Source organism: Vicia villosa, linkage group LG6 (genome assembly GCF_029867415.1).
Source record: "Vicia villosa cultivar HV-30 ecotype Madison, WI linkage group LG6, Vvil1.0, whole genome shotgun sequence".
Taxonomy (NCBI): Eukaryota; Viridiplantae; Streptophyta; class Magnoliopsida; order Fabales; family Fabaceae; genus Vicia; species Vicia villosa.
The window spans coordinates 95,641,930-95,663,925 of NC_081185.1; the positions used below are offsets into that span (position 1 = coordinate 95,641,930).

Consider the following 21,996-nt stretch of genomic DNA (forward strand, 5'->3'; position numbering starts at 1 on the left):
AATAAATTTTGACCTTGTCAAGTGAGTGTCAAATATTTTCTTGAATAAATTTTAAAACATCTTAAGCATATCAAAACTCTTTCAAATTGAAGGAGAAAATGTTCAATTATCTCTTTCCTAAGGGAACCACTTGAGATAGATATCCTAAGAAAACACAAACCTCATTCAAACCTTTTTCCATTTGTCTTTTCTATTTAAAAATATTTTCTCAGAGATTAAACATGAGTAATCACTCTGATGGCGAAGCGGGGACGCAGGCGGCCGAAATCTACGGTGCCACCGTCACCGAAGAACCATTCCTCACCAATGCATCAGCTGGAATCGGTGACTGTGAAACAGACGGAGGGCGAACGAACGAACGATGATGATGCAAGCTCAAAGGATGGAGATGGACAAATTGTAACTGAAACCCTAAGTGCGAAGAATACTACTGAAACAATAAAGGAAAAGAATGAAGATAGGAAACTATGGGTAGGTGTGATTAGCAATAATCGCAACCCAGCCAAACAGATTTCAATGGCGCATGTTGCGCCTAAACTCATCAATGGATCAGTGGAAATCAAGATTGAACAAGATGACACAGCGACTGAAATCCAATTTTGGTAGAATGCTTTAATCACATGGTCAAGAACTACATGATGAAAACCTAGAATTTCGTGAAAACACCTAATTTGTACTATCATGAGGAGGGTTATTTTTTGGCTCGATTCAATTCATTTGAAGAAAGAGAAGCAGTTATGATGAAAGGCCCATACACTATCAAGAATATGCCAATGATTTTGAAGGAGTGGAGGATAGATTTCAATCTAAAAAGAGATTTGATGCGCACAATTCCTATATGGGTTAAGCTTCCTCAATTACCTTTGCATCTCTGGGGTGTAAAGAGTTTGAACAAAATTGGTAGTGCTATAGGAACCCCTTTGGTGACTAAATAATGCACAACAAGCAAATTGCGGGTATCATATGCTAGAATACTTGTGGAGGTTGATATTACTCAATAACTTGTTAAGGAAATTTCAATCAAGGATGTTGAAGGGAGACTGCTGAAACAAGAGGTTGAGTATGAATGGAAACCTTCTTTCTGTGAAAAATTCCAAAAGTTAGGACATCAATGTCAAGCACAAAGGAAAATTAAGCAGTGGCAACCAAAGAAGAAACCTCCTGATGATGAAGTACAGAAGACCCTAACAAAGCCTACAGAGGAACCTGAACAAGGGACCAAAGATGATACTGCAGAATCATGGACTGTGGTGAAGAGAAATAGCAACAATAAAGGTATGAATCTAACTATGCGGGAACTATAACTGGTGTAAATTATGTTAATGAGTTTAAGGCATTGGAGGTTTTGAATGACCTAGGTGCCACAAGCTCTAGGGGATGATAGTATCTTGGAATACAAGGGGGCTAAATAAAGTAGACAAGATTAAGGAGATTAGATCCCGTCTCCATGCTCTAAAGTCTACTATTATAATCTTATTAGAAAATATAGTGAAACAAACTAAGGCTAATGTGGTTAGAGCAAAACTCCATCTGACTGACCAGTATATTGACAATTATAGAGACCATAAGAATGGGAGGATTTGGTTAGGTTGGGATAATAATAAAGTGGATGTTCAGTTTGTCCAAAGCACCAGTCAGCTTATTCATTGCAGGGTGGATGATGCTAAGGGTGTTTTCAAATATTGGCTAACAGCAGTGTATGCCCATAATCAACTGGATAAGAGAAAGAAATTATGGAGAGATATTGAGCAAATTCAAAGTAGTCTGAATGGTCCTTGGTGTGTGATTGATGACTTTAATAATGTTGCAAAAGCTCGGGATCACATTGGAGGCATATTAGTTACTAAAAAGGAATATAGTGATATGCAGAATATGATGATGAGAACTGGCACCAGTGAAATGGATAGTTCAGGGGATTTTTTTACTTGGTTCAATAAACATTTTGTTGGTCCAATCTACTTTAGAATTGACAAATTATTGGGAAATATGGATTGGTTCCAAGCTAATCCTAATATTGCTTGATGATTCTCCCCCCTGGTGTTTAAGATCATCTTGAACTTCTGTTGTTGGAAAGATTTATCCCAATATTGCTGCAGCTCGGGAATGAAAGCTCTTTGATTCAAAATATTCTTAGAGATCCAGCTGTTGCTACTCTTTAATTCATAGTCCATGACATCAAATTTATTAAAGTAATAACTATGCATCCATTGGACCCAAATATTCCCAACCCTTCTGCATAAATTCCATAAACATTTGAGCATCAACACATTGTTCCATACCTGGAGATTTGTTAATTGTAATCCTCCTTTAGCATAGGGCCTGCACACATTATCCCATGCCACAGGGCTTTTATTGCTATGTTCAGTACCTGTCCAAACAAAACTTCTACATATACTCTCTATTTTCTTGACAACAAACTTTGGCAGAGGAAAAACACTCACCAATACAAAAGAGAAGCACATCATCAGCAAAAATCAAATTTGTTAGCTTTTGCTTATCACATTTGGCATAGTGTTTGAAGTTTTTATCTAGCTGCATCTTATGCATGGTTCTGTGCATATATTCCATGATGATTACAAAAAGGAGGGGTGACATGGGATCACCCTGTGTGATTCCTCTCTTGGCCTGCATAAAATCAGTCAAGTTACCATTTACATTGAACTTGTGTGATATAGTGGTTACACAAACCATGATCCATTCAATAAATCTCCTTGGCATTCCCACTTCATGCAGAATATTTTCCATTGCCCTCCAATTAACCATGTCATAAGCCTTTTGTAGATCGATTTGCATCATCACCCTAGGTGCCCCTCCTTTCCTTCCATATCCTTTCAACAACTCATAAGCCAAAAGAATGTGATTGTGAATATTCTGTCCAGGGATGAAAGCAGCCTGTCCTTTATTCACAATGCTTGGCAGGACCTTACCTAACCTATTTTTCATAATTCTAGAGACCATCTTGTAAAAGGTGGTGCAACCAGCTATTGGTCTAAAGTCCTTCACACCTTTAGGGCTATCACTCTTTGGTATCAAAGTAGCCATAATACTATTGAATGCCTTATACATATGCCCTATATCAAAAAATTCCCTAACTACAGCAATAACATCATTCCTGATAATGAGCCAGCTTGCCTTAAAGAATTTAGAGCCAAAACCATCCATACTTGGAGATTTGAGGTCACCAATTCCATCCAAAGCTTTTTTAATCTCCTCCTTAGTAACATACTTGATCAAACTTTTGCTTTGCAACATATTTAATTGAGTTCCCAATCGCATGGCTTCAATGTCAATGTGCTGAAGATTGTATTCCTCTTTACCCATCAGATTTCCATAGAAATCCAAGATCTCCTTCTCCAACTCATTCTGATTTTGAATCACTGTAACATCACTCTTTTCCAGCCCTCTCATATCTTTAGCATGATTCTTGGCTTTTATAAAGGCATCGAAAAATTTATTGTTTCCATCCCCAAGCCTAATCCATTCAATTTTAGATTTCTGTCTCAGCATATTTTCCTCAATCTCATTTAGCCTAATCACCTTCTTTGTGCACACTTTTACTTTCTCTATAATACTGGCCTCATTCATGTTATTACTAAGTTCTGTTTGTGCTTGTAACATATTTTCTCTAGCTGTGACCAAATCCTGTTTCAGATGAGTTAGGGGGGCGACTGAACCTTCTTAGCACAACTTGCATTCTCTTCAATTTCCTCCATAGCACGATCATGGGTGTCCCTCTAATATTTTGCTTCCAGTTGTTATGCACCACTTCTTCAAACCCAGCCATATCCACCGAACAACTACCGAATCTAAATTGTCTCTTAGGCTTGTCCTAAACTTCTTTATTACTCACATGAAACAGAATTATAATTACTATTATTATTATTATTGTTATTGATAGTATTATTATTGTGGTAATAATAATAAAGCCCTATAATTTGAGTGAATCAAATTATTTCTTACTCCATAATAAAATTAGACTATTGGGTGTCGTAGGTTTTTTAGAGTGATTGGAATTAAATGACATAAGTAGTTAAATAAGTAGTTGCAGAAATAAAAGATATTAACCAAAATAAATATGATCCAACGGTACACCAAAGTGTTCAATAACCAAGATATCTTTGGTTCAAATTCTTGTTGTGGCTAAAATTTTGGAATAATTTTTAAAACACGTAACCTCTCATGCGTGCAAAATATATGCATGTCATACACCACACATACACTGTTAAATATTTGTTTCTATCAAATAGACGGAAATGATTAATGTGCCACATTTTTAATACATAAGAGATCTATTTGATCGATTTAAAAATGAAGTGACCAAAATAGACCACGAGAGAAAGTTATTAAAGAACCAAAAAGGATATTTCCTCAACAATAAAAAAACATGCTACTTAAAGAAAATTCAAATTCAATAGTTTGAAGATACAAAACTAAACTTTTATCTTTGAACTAAATTATGAAGTAGACAACCTACACTAATTAGTTTCAAACTCAAGATAAAGATTTTTTTTTTAATTGTCAATATAAGGATTTTTAAACAAACAATGGAGGCAAAAACACAATAATAAAACAGGTGACTATTACTTTTACAACATGAGAAATACCACATGCCAAATCAATCAAAATCATAAACTTAATGAGAAATGTTCAAATTGGAGTTCCTAGCCATTTCAAATCATCGTAACCATTAAAATGTTTTAGGTCGGTTCCGCCTTCCCATTTAGGAACTTCTGCTTGAAACCTAGGTCCTATGGGAATAATTAGTCTCGAAAGATGACTACTCCTCGAAGGTAAAAATTTATTGATCGAGCTAACCCGATCAATGTCATTTTCAGTTGAGCTCAATGAAAATGGTAAAGTCTTATTGTCATCCCCAAATGACTTCAACACTTCCAAGTGTTTCCTTTTTGATTTAACATTCACTAATGTTTTGGTAGTGAAAGAAAAACTACTACTAGGCAATAAATCCCTAGGTTGGACTTCCAAATTTCCTAAATACATAGGATAACTAAGTCCCTTAGTAGAATCTTTAGAATCACTAAAGTGAGAATAATCTTCCATACAAATACCACAATATTCTCCATCTTTTGTTCCTTCTAAAACATTCTCATTTTTGTGGGATAGTGTTGAAGATGCAAGGGGAGACGATGAGTCTATAGGATCCTTTGAATTTTTACTATCATATTTCTCTCTGTGGATAAGTTCAAAACTAGTAGGAAATACACCATCATATATATACTCCTCAAATTTTCTCTTCTGAAATAAAATTATATAAATTGTGTTTTAAAATTCAAATGTACACACTCCTCAGAAAAAAATGAATAATACTATAAAATTTCGAGATAAGTTTAACTATATATATATATATATATATATATATATATATATATATATATATATATATATATATATATATATATATATATATATATATATATATATATATATATATATATATATATATATATACCGATCAAGTTTAAATATTGTAAGCGTACCTGTTGACCTTTAAAATTGGAATTCAAAGGTACTCTTTGCATTACCATAACTCCAATTTCTCAACTGGTATCTTTGTCAAATGGCAAGTGTATTTCAACTTGTAGTTCTTCTTCTCAATGGCAAGATGTTTTCCAACTCTGTAAGTACAAAAAATTTGCAATTGCAAAAAAATGTCAATACGAGATACTTTCACTTGGCAAAATATAATGTTTATATATTTCTATAAAAGTGGTAACCGGTTACAATGTATTTGATTTATATAATAAAGTAGATATTTGTCAAAATAAATAAAATTGCTTAAAAAACAAAAACTCAAACGGATATTCGGTGACCACATTTGCCATTACCGATTATTAGAAGAAAAAATAAAAGCAAACTATCGAGGGTGTAATCAGTTATTACTTTCATTTTGGTGTAATTGGTTATCATTTTTCATTATCGGTGTAACCGGTTACCACTATCGGTTACCACTGTTACCACTTTCAGTGTAATCAGTTATCACTATCAGTGTAATCGGTTACCATAATCGATATAGCAGGTTATCACTATAGGTGTAACCGGTTACCACTATTGGTGTAATCAGTTACCACTATCGGTTATCACTATTACCACTTTCAGTGTAACCGGTTACCACTATCAGTGTAAAGAAAACAAAAACTCGGACGTGTAATCGGTGTCCAAATTTGACATGACAGGTTACTACTGAAATAGAATAAAAAATAAAAACAAATTATCAAGGCTGTAACCGGTTACCACTTTCACTGTAACCGGCCAGTTACCACTTTCACTATAACCGACCGATTACGTAACCGACTATCACTTTCACTCTAACCGGTTACCACTTTCTTATTAACCGGCTACCACTTTCATAGTAATGGGTTACCACTTACCACTTTCACACTAACCGGTTACCACATTCGGTTACCACTTACCACTTTCACAGTAATCAGTTACCACTTACCACTTTCACAGTAATCGGTTACAAGATTTGAATTAGTTAAAATTCATCCAACACTTTCATTGTAACCGGTTACCACTTTCACTGTAATCGATTACCGGTAACCATTTTCACAGTAACTGGTTACCGGTAACCATTTCACTGTAACCGGTTATGCGGTTATCGGTAACCACTTTCCCTGTAACCGGTTACTACTTTCCATTTTCAGAGTAATCGGTTATAAGCTTGAACTAGTTCAAATTCATCCAACACTTTCACTGTAATCGGTTATAGGCTTGAATTAGTTAAATTTCATTCAACACTTTCACTGTAACCGGTTATCGACAACCAGGTAACCACTTTCACTGTAACAGCAACCAGTTACCACTTTCACTGTAACTGGCAACCAATAACCACCTTCACTGTAACAGCAACCAGTAACCACTTTCACTGTAGCCGGCAACCAGTAACCACTTTCACTGTAGCCGGCAACCAGTAACCACTTTCACTGTAGCCGGCAACCAGTAACCACTTTCACTGTAGCCGGCAACCAGTAACCACTTTCACTGTAACCAGCAACCAGTAACCACTTTCACTGTAACCGACAACCAGTAACCACTTTCACTGTAATCGGTTATCAATAACCACTTTCACTGTAACCGATTACAGTAACCACTTTCACTGTAACCGGCAACCAGTAATCACGTTCACTATAACCGGAAACCAGTAACCACAACCGGCAACCAGTAACCACTTTCACTGTAACCGGCAACCAGTAACCACTTTCACTGTAACTAGGGGTGGAAATAGGCTAGGCTAGGCTAGACTTTAGAAGGCCTGAGCTTGGCCTACGATAAACTTAAAAGGCCTAAGCCTGGCCTAAGGCCTATCATAGGCTCAGTTTTTTAGCCTGGCCTGGCCTTTTTAAAAGTCTGGCCTGGCCTGAAAGCCTATTTAAAAAGCCTGTATCTTATTAAAGTTTTCAATTAATCTGTATAACTTAAGAAGTCTTGTAGGTCGACCTATATATACATATATAAGTGAACCTATTTAGCATTTGTTATATATATATATATATATATATATATATATATATTATATATATATATATATATATATATATATATATATATATATATATATATATATATATATATAGGGTAGCCTATTTAGCTTTTTTTTTTCTAATATATATTCATACATGAACCAACTTATTTAACATATCTCTAATATATATGAAAATATAGGCCGACCTATAAGGCTTTTTTAATAGCCTAAGTCTGGCCTATTAAATAAAATAGGCTTTTAAAAAAGCCTAAGCCTAGCCTCTTTATTAAATAGGTCTGGCCTGGCCTAGGCCTATGTAGGCTGGCCGTAGGCCCCTGTAGGCCAGCCTGGCCTATTCCCACCCCTAACTGTAACCGGCAACCAGTAACCACTTTCACTGTAACCGGCAACCAGTAACCACAACTGGCAACCAGTAACCACTTTCACTGTAACCGGCAACCAGTAACCACTTTCACTATAATCGGCAACCATTTCACTGTAACTGGCAACCAGTAACCACTTTCACTGTAACCGGCAACCAGTAACCACTTTCACTGTAACCGGCAACCATTTCACTGTAACCGGCAACCAGTAACCACTTTCACTGTAACCGACAACCAGTAACCACTTTCACTGTAACCGGTTACCAGTAACCACTTTCAGTGTAACCGGTTACCAGTAACCACTTTCAGTGTAACCGGTTACCAGTAACCACTTTCACTATAACCGGTTACCAGTAACCACTTTCACTATAACCGATTATAGGCTTGAATTAGTTAAAATTCCTCCAACACTTTCAATATAATTGGTTATAAACATGAATTAGTTAAAATTCATCAAACACTTTCACTGTAACCGGTTACCACTTTCACTATAAAAGGTTAGCACTGACCACTTGAATTAATTAAAATTCATCTAACGTTAAAACCTCTTGAAATAAATTTGTTAAAAAAAAAAAAAAAAAACAAAGTGAATTTATCAAACTCTTCATCAATAGATCAATGCATATCTTATACGCAATAACATATCACAACTTGTTATCTTTGACCTATGATATGAGCCAACCCAATGCTTTTAATATATAAACAAATTAATTATTATAAAATTATAGTTAAAAAAATAAAAGATGAAAACTAAATCTCTTCAAAATTAAAAATTGTTCAAATGAGAAACAAGTTATTTTTCAATGTCTTGAGAAGAACAAAGACAATAGATTGAAAAATAAACCGTAGGAAAAAACAAATGTAAAAAGATATATTAAGAAGAAAGAATAGATGTCTAACCTCATAAGAAGAAGAAGCGAGATTGGAAGAGGAGGGATACAATGATTTCCCCTAAAATTAAAGATGTAGAAATTAGGTTACAACTTCTTCTTTTATATTGAGGAAAATGGGCCATAGAAATAAGCCCAATAAGCCCAAAAACACAAAATCCAAATAATTGTGAGAATTTCTTTATAGACCTCAACCTTCTTGAAAATCCGCGGCGAAATTCTGAAAATGTTCCTATATTTCGGAAGTGCATCTCCGAAATCACTTTTATAAAAAAAAGTAGTTTCGGAGATGCACTTCCGAAAACACCTTATTTTTTTCTGAAAAAACGGTGATTTCGGATATGCACTTTCGGAAACACCATTTTTTGGAAAAATATGGTGTTTTCGGAGATACATATCCGAAATATTCCAATTTTTTGTCTTGAAATTTTTCGGATATGTATATCCGAAAAAACTCAATAAAAATTAAAAAATTAAAATCAAGGTGAATCAATTCAATTAATAGTTTAATTAATTGTATTAATTAAAATATATTATTGAATATATATCATTATAATCAAGATATAATAATAATATTAGTCTAATAAATATTTAAATCAACACCTTGTTTTTATATATAAAATTAATAATTATAATAATAAAGATATTTTTTTACTATTTATTTTATTTTTTATGATACATAAAAAAATTATTTCATAAACTAATTTTCAAAAACAATTTATAGTTAGAACAATTCATTTTATAAACAAAATTTTCAAAACAATTTTAGAGTTAATAATAATATGATGGGCAATATCATGAAAATAACTATTGATATTCAATAAGTAATTAAATTCAACAAAATACTATAATTTTATGGGTTAATAGTAGTTTACACCATGTAATGTAATATGAGCGAGTTTCGGTTTACCTCCCACCGTTGTCATTGCCAAAGGTAAATTTTGGCAACGGTTTTTTGAAAAAACCGTTGCCAAAAGGTAGGGAGAGGGAAAAGAAAAATTCGCTAACATTAGAGGTGAATTACTATTAACCCTAATTTTATATAGTTGAATACTAGTAAAAGTCAATATAACTATAGTTTTTATCAACGTCAATTTACAAATATTTATAACTTCCATGTATGTTATGTTTATTTTTATATGTTTATGGGATATTTTTATTTTTTATTTTTTATTTATATATACAAATAAAAGATAATTTTTATTGTGTTTCTTTATTAATTTGAGTTAAATATATTTTAATTTTTTTATGTATGAAGGACAAATATATATCTTATATATTTATGTATCCATATGAAAATTTTGAATCTCATATTTTTTATGAGTGATATTTTTTATATTTATTTTTTATTTATAATTGGAATTAGAATAGAAATATCCACCATATAATTATCATTATTATTATTCATAACTTATAAATTATATCTATCTGAATTAATCAACATCCCAAAATTTTTTGGGATTTTGATTAATTCGGATTTGCATGTCCAAAAAAACCTCTAACTATTTTTTGGGGGGTTTTCGGATATGCATATCCGAATTAATCAAAATTCCAATTTTTTTGGTGTTTTCGGGTTTCCAGCAGGGATTTTCACCGCTGGGGGTTCTGTAAAGAAATTTCCATAATTATTTGAGGAATTAATTTGCCACGCTGTTTTTTTAGACCTGCCACCCCAAATTTTTTTTAATCCAATTTTACCCCTGATAAAAAAAATATAAAAAACAAAGAATTTTCAAAAAACAAATCTGGTATGCATCACAAAATTTCCGGTACTAAATACCGGAAATTCAGTTAATTTGGAATTTCCGGTACACCATACTGTAAATTTAGTTTATTTCAAATTTCCGGTATACCAGAATTTTGAAATTTCAAGTATCTCGGAATTTTCAAATTTCCGGTATACCAAAAATTTCAAATAAACTAAAATTTTCGATATGTTTCAATTTTTTACTTTTTAAACGTTTGAGATTTTGCCGACACTTTTGGAGGGTCCTGATTGCAGCGACACATCTGTGTGGTCTAGAATGCACCACCATTTGTATAAATAGGGGTGTTAGGGTTATGTGATAACTCATCATTTCAACAAAATGTGTCTTCCTCAGTATTTGATTAAAGTATCTGTGTATTTCAATGGCCGCAACCCTGTTGTTCAATCCAAGATTCCAGATGACGCTGAATCATATGCCACCTTGAAAGAAATGTTGAATAATTTGCTGTATGATTCTGATAACAGAAGGGTGACAGAGATCGAGTTTCGGGAGGACTGGATTGATACAAATGGAAGGGTGAAATACAAATTAATCGAGTTGAAGAATGATGAAGATGTGAATGCCATGTGGCAATCATTTCGCCGTAGGATAACTAAAGGTCCGATCGAATTGGATGCGCATATCCAAAGATCCGTTGACGATATAATGAAGTGTCTGATTCATCCAGAGTCTTTCGGTAGTGCCTAGGTTTTCATGTTTCGGAGTACTATTTATGCTTGTTTGTTATTTGTCATTTGATGTTTGTTAACTATGTTTGTTTGTTATTTGTCATTTGATGTTCGTTATCTACTCGAAACATGAATTAGCCCAAAAAAAGATTATGTAATAAAAAAGATGTTCACACATAAAATGTTCATACAAAATATACAAATAATACAATGATAACAAAATAAATCTACATAGGTCCTCCACGGGCAACATCCGCCAACCTAGCTAAAATACTGCGGACCTCACCATCAGGGTTCACCAGACCCATGAGGCTATCCAAGTGAACTGCGATGTACTGCAGGCGGTTGTCCTGGTCACCAGCGAGAGGTGGAGGTGGTGGTAGTGGTGGTGAAGAAGCCCTGGTACCTGAAGGTCCTGGAATATCAGATGTTGCGGTAGATGGGGGGATGACCCTAGGGTGTGACACTCTGAGGGTGCCTCTCCTGGAAGGGTCTGTCTGGCCTTCCACCTCATCGTACAAGGGTCAGCAACTGTAACGCCCTGAACTTAATTAATTATTTAATTGAATTATTAAGGATTTATTCATTGGAATTAGTCGAAGTCGGAATATATCGGTATTATTCTAAAGGCGTAAATTGGATTAATATGTTGATTTGAGCAGTTAAGTTGTGGTCGGATTAGTCGGAGAAATACAATTACGAGTTGGTATTAATTAAGTTAAGGAGCAATTGTAGTTGGGGAATATTATTGGGAATAATATTCGTTATGATATGTGGTTATTCAATTATGTGGGTAATTTGGCTTAATTGAGTAATTAGAGGAATGTTAAGAATTGGGCCTAAGTGGAAAGAATATAACACAATGGATGGGTTATGGTTTAAGCCCATAAGTGAGAAAAGATAGTAAGAGTTAGGGTTTTAGAGATTAAACCTCATAACTCATTTTGTGGAAAAAGAAGAAAAGAAGAAGAGAAAGAAGGGAAGAAAGAGGAAAACTATGGCTTGAAGAGGAAGGACTCCATTGAAGAAGGTGAAGCTTTTGCTAAGGTAAGGGTGGGGTTCTTACTTTCTAAGGGTTGGCATGATGATGTATATGGTGGGTTAGATTGTATGTTATTCTCCATGGAAGTTATGTGTAGAGATGTTAGGGTTTATGAACAAATGTGTAAATTTATGATTTGAAATGTGTTTTAATTGATGTTTGATGATGTTATGATGTTAGAAGATCCATAATATGTGTTGTATTTGTGTTTATAACATGTATTCTATTGTTGTTCATGATGATTGGTGTTTTCAGCTTGATTTGGGTTGAGTTTAGGGGTTTTGGAATGAAATTCGCATGCTGTTTTCTGAGATTTGGGATTTTCTGAAATTGCCAGTTCGCGCCGCGAACTATTGTTCGAGCCGCGAACTGCTTGGCAGAAACTTAGGAATATTTGATTCACTCAGTTCGCGCCGCGAACTTTGTTGGCGCCGCGAACCCTGTTTTACAGAACTTTTTCCAAACTTTAAAATGATGTAACTTTTGATCCGTAACTCCGTTTTAGGCGCCGTTCGAAGCGTTAGAAAGCTAACGCAATGAACTATATCATGATGCAATAAAATGATTCATAGGATCTATTCTCATATTATGTTTATTGGGATTAAGTGATGAACTATGTTGTGTTAACATGTGGAGTATGTTCTTTGCTATCAATCAATGTAACCATGTTGCGGTATAACTTGATGTATGTTTTCCTATGACGATACAATGTTATTGAAATGATAATATGTGCCTTCCTTATAATGAGATAATGAGATATGTGATGATATGCATAATTGATAAAGACGTTGTATGCTATATGTGATTAATTGTGCGTATTTGATATGTATGAGTCGACGATGATGCCATGTGATGAATTAAAAATATATATGAAATTGAATATAACGTATTATGATGATTAATTGAATTAAGGAATATAATGAATGTGTTGATGTTGTTGGCAATATGATGAATTGTTGATGTTTGTTGTTGTTGTGAAATATAATGAATTGTTGTTGTTGTAACATGATGAATTGTTGATGTTTGTTGTTGTTGTGCAATATAATGAATTGTTGTTGTTGTAACATGATGAATCGTTGTTGTTGTTGTAACATGTTGATGTTTGTTGTTGTTGTGCAATATAATGATTTGTTTTTGTTGTAACATGATGAATCGTTGTAGTTGTTGTAACATGTTGATGTTTGTTGTTGTTGTGCAATATGTTGAATTGTTATTGTTGTTATAACATGATGAATTGTCATTGTTGTTGTAGACTCTATGGTCACTATTGATAAGTTGTATTATGTTGATAAGAATGAAGTTGAATAGATGTTGTATGTCGATATGATGTGATGATGTGATTGAGATGTGGTAAATTACTATGATACGGTTATTGCCATAGAACCTTGGCATTGAGTTGATGTTGTTTAGTTGATGTGGTTATGTTGTTTAAGTTGATTATGTCGTTCAAGTTGATTATGTCGTTTAAGTTGATTAAGTGGTTTAAGTTGTGTTTATGGATGTGCATCATTTGAGTCGCATCCATTGCATTGTTTGAGACGGCCCTTGTGGCAATTGTTTGAGACGGCCCTTGTGGCAAATGTTTGAGACGACCCTTGTGGCAAATGTTTGAGACGGCCCAATGGCAAACTGTTTGAGACGGGAGTTTTACTCCAATGGTACCACATTCATATGCATAAGTTTGAGTCACATTTGAGTCGCATTTGAATTGCATTTGAATTGTGTTTGGATTATTGAGATGACGAGGTGTTTTTATGACGTGATAATGATATGTTTGTTGTGACGTATTTGATATCATACTTGTATATTTGAATATGTGATTAATGACCTCATTGCCGTTTTGAGAGTTGAATTATATTGATGAGTTGTTTTGCGGTGAAACTTGTTGTAAGATGTTATGTGATGCGAAGTGGTGAAATTATGTATGATCTATATCTCCTATATTATTTATCATGCATTCCTTTATATTGTAAGATATCTCACCCCTTTGCTGATATTTCCCCTATTATGGGAAATGGGCAGGTACTCAAGATTAGTCGTGGAGGTCCGAGGTTATTTATGTGAAGTCTTTATGTTGCTTTATGGCAAGTCGAGTTGGTGTCCATTGCTCTGATACGTAGCACTCGGGGAATTAGTCGTTATTATATGATTATTGTATTCCATGATGACATTTGTGTTAAGTTGAATTGAAAGGTGTTTATAAGTTTAAGTTGTAAGTGGTGAAAGAAGTGTTGTTCCGAATGCTATGTATCTTTATTAAATGAAATATAAGTATGTTTGTTTGGTTAAGTCGAATTGTGACATCCCATCGTTTGATGCACTCTGATTTTCGCTTATAATTGTGGGGTAGATTTGGGGTGTTACAGCAACCGCACAATTGTGGGTCCTCCGCTCACAAATGCGAGGAAAGTGCTCGTAGATCCAACACTACATAAATAAAAATAATCAAGCCCTTGTAAAATATAATAAAACACAAAAAACCATGTAAAAATATATACCAGTAACAAGCTCAGATAACCAGCAAGTTGTCTGGTGTCAGGATGAGGTGCGGCATCAAGCGTCGTATATAGCATCGTCAAAGAAGTTACTCCCCAAGCCTAACACGGGGTATTAAGGTCGCTGAAGAGAGTAAGATAGCAGACATCTATATAATATGTTGACTTGTCCGCAAAGAGAGTACATGCCACTAGATGTAGCATGTACGCCCTAGCGGCAGCCTAGAACCTCCCTGCATCGACAAGCTCCTGATAAACCTTCCTTAACAAATACATCCTGAGGTGAAAGCCCCGAGTGTCACCAAACTCCTTGAGCATAGCCAGCTCATCAACCTCTAACGCATCCCTCACCATTTGCACCGCCATTGCCTGGTCCCTATGAACTGGTGTAGAAAATGTACCGGCTATCGGAAGGTGAAACAGGGAATGCACATCATCCAGATACCCGTCATCTCCCTTAATGGAAGATGGAAGGATGATGTCTCCGGGTGCCATCTCTCTACAAAAGCTGATAATAGAGGGGCATCCAGCATCGTCAGGGAGCATCCAGCAAAGTCTAACAAATGGAACTCTCGAACTATCCTCGCCACCTCCTTAGGCATCAGTCTCTCGCGGAAGTTCTTCAACTCCGACCCATGTGAAGTGACGCTCAGCACTAGACGCTCCTGTAACAAAAAAATACAATTAAAACACAATAGTATAAATCAAATTGCATAATAAAAATTAAGCAATGTTACATACCTCGCCCTGCCATATCCTAAAAGCGGCATGGTCAACATATCCTGCCAAAACGGACCTGTTAGAAGGTCCTCCTAGAAAATCCTCATCAGTGTGTACTGATGGCTCTGTAGATGCACCTGTGGTGGTTCCCGTATCATGCACCACCCGCTCCTCAACAACCCCCTCATCCGCCACAGTCACCCGCTCCTCAACTCTATCCACCCCCTCATTCAGCAACAGGTATCTGCTCCTCAACTCTGGGCACCCCCTCATCAGCAACCCCCTCCCCAGCAATAGCCACCGAATCCTGAACAACAACCTCCGGCACGACCTCTGCAACTGATAAGTGCCAAAATGTACTTATTTTGTGTATGTAAATAGTGGCACTTATCGATACTTTTGTTAATACCGTTTGAATAATTCCCCGTTATGTGTATAAATACGTATACTTTGTGAATAGTTGTATTTTCATATACTTTTATATCATTTGATAGTTTTTCCTGTGTTTTGTAGGTAGTTATGCATATTGGAGCCTTGAGGAATAAAGTGTCAAAGGCACGGCTTCGATTTCGCAGTTTTGGTGCAAGCCCGCTTAGCCACCGTCAAGCGGACTTCCATAGGCTCAAAATAAGGATGACCAAAATCATCATTTTGGTTTCCATTCATTCATTATTGGATAGAGCATTGAATAATCTTTCCAACACTTCGAACCGGGCGCAATTCGGAGTTACGGTTCTCAACTTATGGCGAAAACAAGATTTCACTTTTGCTGTCATCCGCTAAGCGGAGCCGAGCTCGCTGAGCGACCATGACAGATAGCACCTCGTTAAATAGGGGTAAAAATCAAATTTTTAGGTTATGGTTTTGGGGTATTTGTTCCCAACTTCATCAACCTTTATTTTTTGGATAGATTAGCTTAGAAAACAACTTCGGAGGTTGCATTTGGATGATTGGGGGTGGATTGAGCATCGAACGGAGCTGACAAACCAGGATATTTTCGGTTCATTTCTCTTCTTATTTGTGTATTTCTATTTGGTTGGGTTTTGTATATGATTTTACTTTGAACTCATGTATATTTGTTGATTATGGCGTTATATAAAACTTGCTTTACAAATCTATGTTGATTGTTGTCTTAGATTTTTGCTCTGTGCTTGGGATTTGGGTTGCTTTAGAGATAAACTTCTTGAATCCTTATCTAGGATGATTATTTGTTAGTTTCTGAACTCTAGAGATAGATTTAGAGCTAACAATCGCTGTGGATATCCGTTCTTAATGATTTCGTGTTTGAGTGGCGCGCGAGAGATCGCCGACGCGAGAATACGGATGTTCTCGCGACTTTGCGTTAGAGATAACCTTGGTTGTGAGTTAATCTCGTAGGTGCTCCAGAGATGGACACTTATGTGAGAGATACGTGATAACATAGACGAGTATCGTAGGTTGAGTATAACTGGTCGACAAGTTTAAGTTTGTAAGAAGTAGATCATATGCAAAGCTTGATAAGTCTTATCTATCCGAAGAATGAATTCTTTTCTGTTCATATATTTTACTTTTCCGTTCTTATACTTTGCTCATTCAATCCAAAGTTCGAAACCGTAGAAACTGTTGAATGGTATTCACCCCATCTCTGTGGACACGATAATTCCCGGATCAATATTTCCAAATCTTTTTTGTTGCTTGCCCTATATTGCATTCAAAAGCAACCTCATCCTGCTGCACGTGCCCGTCCACAGCAGTGAAAGCACTACCACCCCGGCGCCGAGGTGCACGAAACCCCTACCCGCCTGCGCCTGCTCAGACCTCCGTTTCCGGTTAGAACCGGTCGGAGCAACGCGTCCAGCACGTAAGACTGACGTACCGGCCTCATCTGCATCAGCCGAGCACGAGCCTCAGCTCTATCGATGGCCCAACCTGCAGCAGTACCATCACTGCCTCTAGTCCTCACTGATAAAAATTAAAAAGTATAAGAAATATAGCATTTTAAAAAAAATAGAAATACCGGAAATTTAAAAATTTCTTGTACTGGAGTAAAATACCGGAAATTTCAAAATGTACGGTATTTTTAAAAATTTATAAAGATACCAGAAGTTTTGAAATTTCCGGTACAAAATACCGTAAATTTTAAAATTTCCAAAAACCAATGAAGTACAAAATTATATGTTATCACTCATCAATTATAAGTTATAAGTTATCAGCCCTAAATTATATGTTAACAACTAACTTATCAGTCAATCATTATTCTTTTGGAAACAAATAAAATTTTTATTGCCAAAAACCAATGAAGTACAAAACCGATTATAAGATCCAGGTAGCTAGCAAACCTACTTACTCTATGCAAAGAGTATTCTCATCAAAGTGTGTGCTAAGTGTTCTATTCTTAGAACATCTTGTGTATACAATAAATTTTACTTTGTCAACCACATGAAGATCTAAATTCTCCTGACCAAAAATAATAGAGTTACGATTGTTCCAAATAGCATAAACCATTTCTGCTACAACCACATTTAGGATATGTCTTCTCCATCCTTTCTTGTTAGTTTCCAAGGAGAGCCATAAATGTTCCTGCTGCCATAGACACGGTGTTCTTTGGTAGCCAATCCAATGTAACACACGAGTCCAAACGTCCATTGTCCAACTGCACCCAAAGTATAGGTGATATATAGTTTCCTGCTCAGTATAAAATGCACATAGTAAATCAGTGACAATACCAACTTTTTGGATCCTTGTCTTGGTGGTAATCCGCCCCATAAGAGTCAACCACAAATAGAATTGCGCCCGTGCTCTAGCCATATTCTTATATAGAATATTACTCCAAGGCACTTGATGCTTCTCCCCTCGAAGGCATTGATACATTTTTGTTGTGTTACACACATCACCCTGCATAGCTTTAGTCCAATACTCAGTTTGGGTAATTATCTCCATGCAAGCACACAGACTCTTTATCAACCCAGAGCTCGCAGCCTTTGGTTGCCACATTAGGAAGTCCTGACTTTTAAGATAGTAGATGTTAATCCACTTCACCCATAACTTATCAGCCCTGGATTGAATAATCCACAACAGCTTGCCCAAAGTAGCCATATGTCAATCGTTATTTTTACCTAACAGGGCATTAAGTCTATTTTAAGGATTGGTTTGTTTCATTTTCTAAAATGTTTTTTTGTAATTATATTTATGTTTTAGAAAATTGTTTTAGTAAAAAATTAGTTCAAATAATTTTTCAAAAAATATAAATATCAACAATTTATTACATTAATGTATAAATGAATACTACAACTAGGTATCGAACCCTCATCTAATAAATTATACTCATTTAACTCAACTAACACATATTGATTGAGCTCCTCGCACCTATAGTTTATAAATTTTATTCTATTTTAATTAATTTTACATAAAACTGTTTTTAAGATATATCTTTTTAAAAAATTATGTGATTTTAACTATTTTTAAATCTTTAATAACGTATATTTATGTTCTTGGATATCAAAAATTTATAAAAAATAAATTAAAATAATTTTTACTATCTTAAAATAAATCTTCATAGAAATTATTTAAAAAAAAAAAAACAAACTACCTTTTTAAATAAATAAATTATTTTCAACAAACAAATTCTTATTATGGTAATGTAATTTAAATAGGATATCAACTATTACAATTTTAAATTATATTGAAATATATTATTATTAATTTATTTGTTTTAATCAAATATTTTTTTTAGCTTTTCATCACCAGTATAGTCCGATTCACGGGTCAGTTCTAGCATCAAGTGGTTTCAACATCCTTCCGATCACAGTTGTAGGGATCAAACAGTGGTCTTCCATACTAAGTCTAACGTCAATCAGCACTGGACCTACTAACAATTGATTAAATATTAATTTATTGTTGGTAAGCACCCAAATACATTTAAGCAAACACATGATTTCATAGTTTTTATTTATATTATTTAACATTTAATACTTATTTCATAGTTTTTATTTATATTATTTAACATTTAATACTTATTTCATAATATTATTTAACATATAGTTGTAAAACTTGCATGTTTATTAGTGTGTTTTGTTATAGATTAAAATATCACACTTCAATATTCCGCAACGATTCGATTAAAAGGAAACTAAAATTATTTGATACTAGAATTGATTTTTAAAATAAATTAAATCTTATAGTAGACTAGATATCGGTGGTAGAAAAAAATATGATTAAAATATATTTTATATCATATGTATAAAACATGTTTTACAGGATTAATTGTTATTGAATTAATTTTAGATATTTATGTTTAGTTTATAGAAATTTGTCCATTAACCACAAATATTTGTTTATTTATTTACTTTTGGATATGAGATCATGAAAGATGTGTGTATGATTTATGGAAAAAAATTAAAATAACCATGTTTTAAAAAAAATATATTAAAAAAAATATATAATTTGGGAAAATTTACACAATTGTCTAGGTTTGGTACGGCACCCAGGTGCATAAGCCACCTGGGATGGCGCCTACCTTTGAACTTTAGGTGTATGCGCCATCTGGGATGGTGCCAATGTTGTCCCTAAATTAGAGTTGCCATCTCAGATGGCGCCTTAGTGTAATTTACTTATTTTTTTTTTGTTTTTTTCTTGTTTTTTTTAAACAAATATTGATTGAACGATTGAAAAAAAAATTCAGAATCAAACAATTTCATTAATTTAAACTGACAGATACATTAGAAACAACAGAAATAACAATTGATAAAGGAAAATTAAAATACGATTAGTGTCTCCCATCACCGTAACGCCTGTCGGTTCCGCATCTAGGAGATTGACGAACACGTGTAACGCCACGAGCCCCACCCCTTCCCCTTTGTGGTTCTTGTTGTGTCTGTGTGGATGGCCCTGGAATTGTGTCGTCAATAAAGTCGGTGTCAAGGAAATCGTTAAGGCCACCGTAACGTCCCGGAAGCCGACTGTCGTAAAGTCGGTTACCCATTCCCTCATAGCTTTGAAATGGTGATGGGGAAGGAGGTGGAGTTAGGATTTCTGGTTGGTAGCACTCGGCGGCCCTTGAACTGCCTTGATAAAAGGCAAATGTTTCGGTTGGTGTTGTGTAGCCATATGGGCTACGGTGGTGAAAGGCTTGTGATATTAGTGGGTCACGGCGGTCACATTCATCTTGTGGACCCAAGTCGGGACTTAGTTGGATTCTTGAGGAACCAGCCTCGTTGTGTTGGCTGAATGATCTTGAGGAGCATGCCTCTTGATACTGAGTGGGTCGTCTACGATTTTGGCGAGGTGGTTGACTACATGGTTGAAATAGTGGTTGGGACTGGGTTTGATATGGGTTGTGTTCTTGGTATTGGTCTTGCTGTTGGTAAAGTGGTTGGGACTGAGTTTGGAATGGGTTGTACTATTGGTAGTTGTGTTGTAGGGAGTTGCACTGATATTGGGTTTCTTCTGTATATTGTTGGTGTTGTTGTTGTGGGTATTGTTGTTGTTGGTGTTGTTGTTGTTGTGGGTATTGTTGTTGTTGTTGTTGAGACTTTTGTTGTTGTGGGTATTGTTGTTATGGGATGATGTAGTTTTGTTGGCGGGGTCTATTAAGTAGTAAGGGTCTGCCACAAATAAATTGGGGGTGGTAACAGATATGTACCAACTCATATATTGTCTTGGTGGTTTCATTTCAGTATCACTAATAGGGAAGTCGAGGACATGTTGCCTACAATTTTTCCACATCTGCCGCCATTCTGGAGCGAATTACTTCCAGTTTCGGAGATTCCATTGATGATTGACTCGTTTCAGGTGTCATTCTCCCAAAACAGTTGGAGGACTAAGGATTTCTTTATGCATCCCGAATTGGATTTTCACACGGTCACTATGATGTATCTCGACGATGTTGTACCGAATGATGGCCGTCTTTGATGTCCAAACAGCGACATCTTCAACATTAGGTTCATGATTGAGTTCCTGATATGGTCTCCATATAAACTGCATGTATAAAACTTATAAATTAAATTGGTCATATATTAAAAATAAAGTACGTAAAAGTGGAAGAGATTAGAGATAATACATCCTCCGGTCGTAAGTGATTCAGAAGCTGGCGGTACATCACGATATTTCTTCTCGGATTCTTGGTGTAGTCCATTCCTCTTACACAAAATCTTCAACGCAGTATATATTTGTTAGTTGAAGTAAACCCTAAAGATTTTATTTTAATTAAGATAAGATTAATACTTACCAGTATAGGCATTCTCCACCACCCCCATATTTGGACCAAGAAAGCGCATCCATAGAACGTGCAAGAATCCTTCTTAGCATTCTTAAATAGGGATTGATACAACATAGACAGGACAGCAGACCTCCAACTATATTGACCAACTTTATCAATGTCATAAAACAACTGTAAATACATAAAATTAACCGTGTTTCCGGTACTTTTTGGAAATAACATGTTTCCAAAAAGCAACATCAAGTAACACTTTGTTTTCATCAGTTTTCTTTCTTCAGACGAATTTTCGTCCAAATGAAACTCACTATAATATTCCTTAGGGGCCTTTAGGTTGATACCCTGGCCCCTAG

The 21,996-nt window shown here is 35.1% G+C and overlaps 2 protein-coding genes across 2 annotated transcripts; one reads left to right on the top strand and one right to left on the bottom strand.

Annotated features, from left to right (window-relative positions):
• The first annotated feature begins 767 nt into the window (after window positions 1–767).
• Window positions 768–2,022, top strand: LOC131614173 (uncharacterized). Its single transcript, XM_058885797.1, has 3 exons — window positions 768–923; window positions 1,026–1,275; window positions 1,481–2,022. Exons 1-3 carry the CDS (start codon window positions 768–770, stop codon window positions 2,020–2,022), a joined length of 948 nt encoding a protein of 315 aa, XP_058741780.1.
• A 2,554-nt stretch (window positions 2,023–4,576) lies between these two features.
• On the bottom strand, window positions 4,577–8,817 carry LOC131611908 (uncharacterized). Its single transcript, XM_058883739.1, has 3 exons — window positions 8,767–8,817; window positions 5,499–5,636; window positions 4,577–5,256 (listed from the first exon to the last, which is right to left on the bottom strand). The coding sequence occupies exons 2-3, from the start codon at window positions 5,544–5,546 to the stop codon at window positions 4,648–4,650; spliced, it is 657 nt and encodes a 218-aa protein (XP_058739722.1). The 5' UTR covers window positions 5,547–5,636; window positions 8,767–8,817; the 3' UTR covers window positions 4,577–4,647.
• Window positions 8,818–21,996: the final 13,179 nt, after the last annotated feature.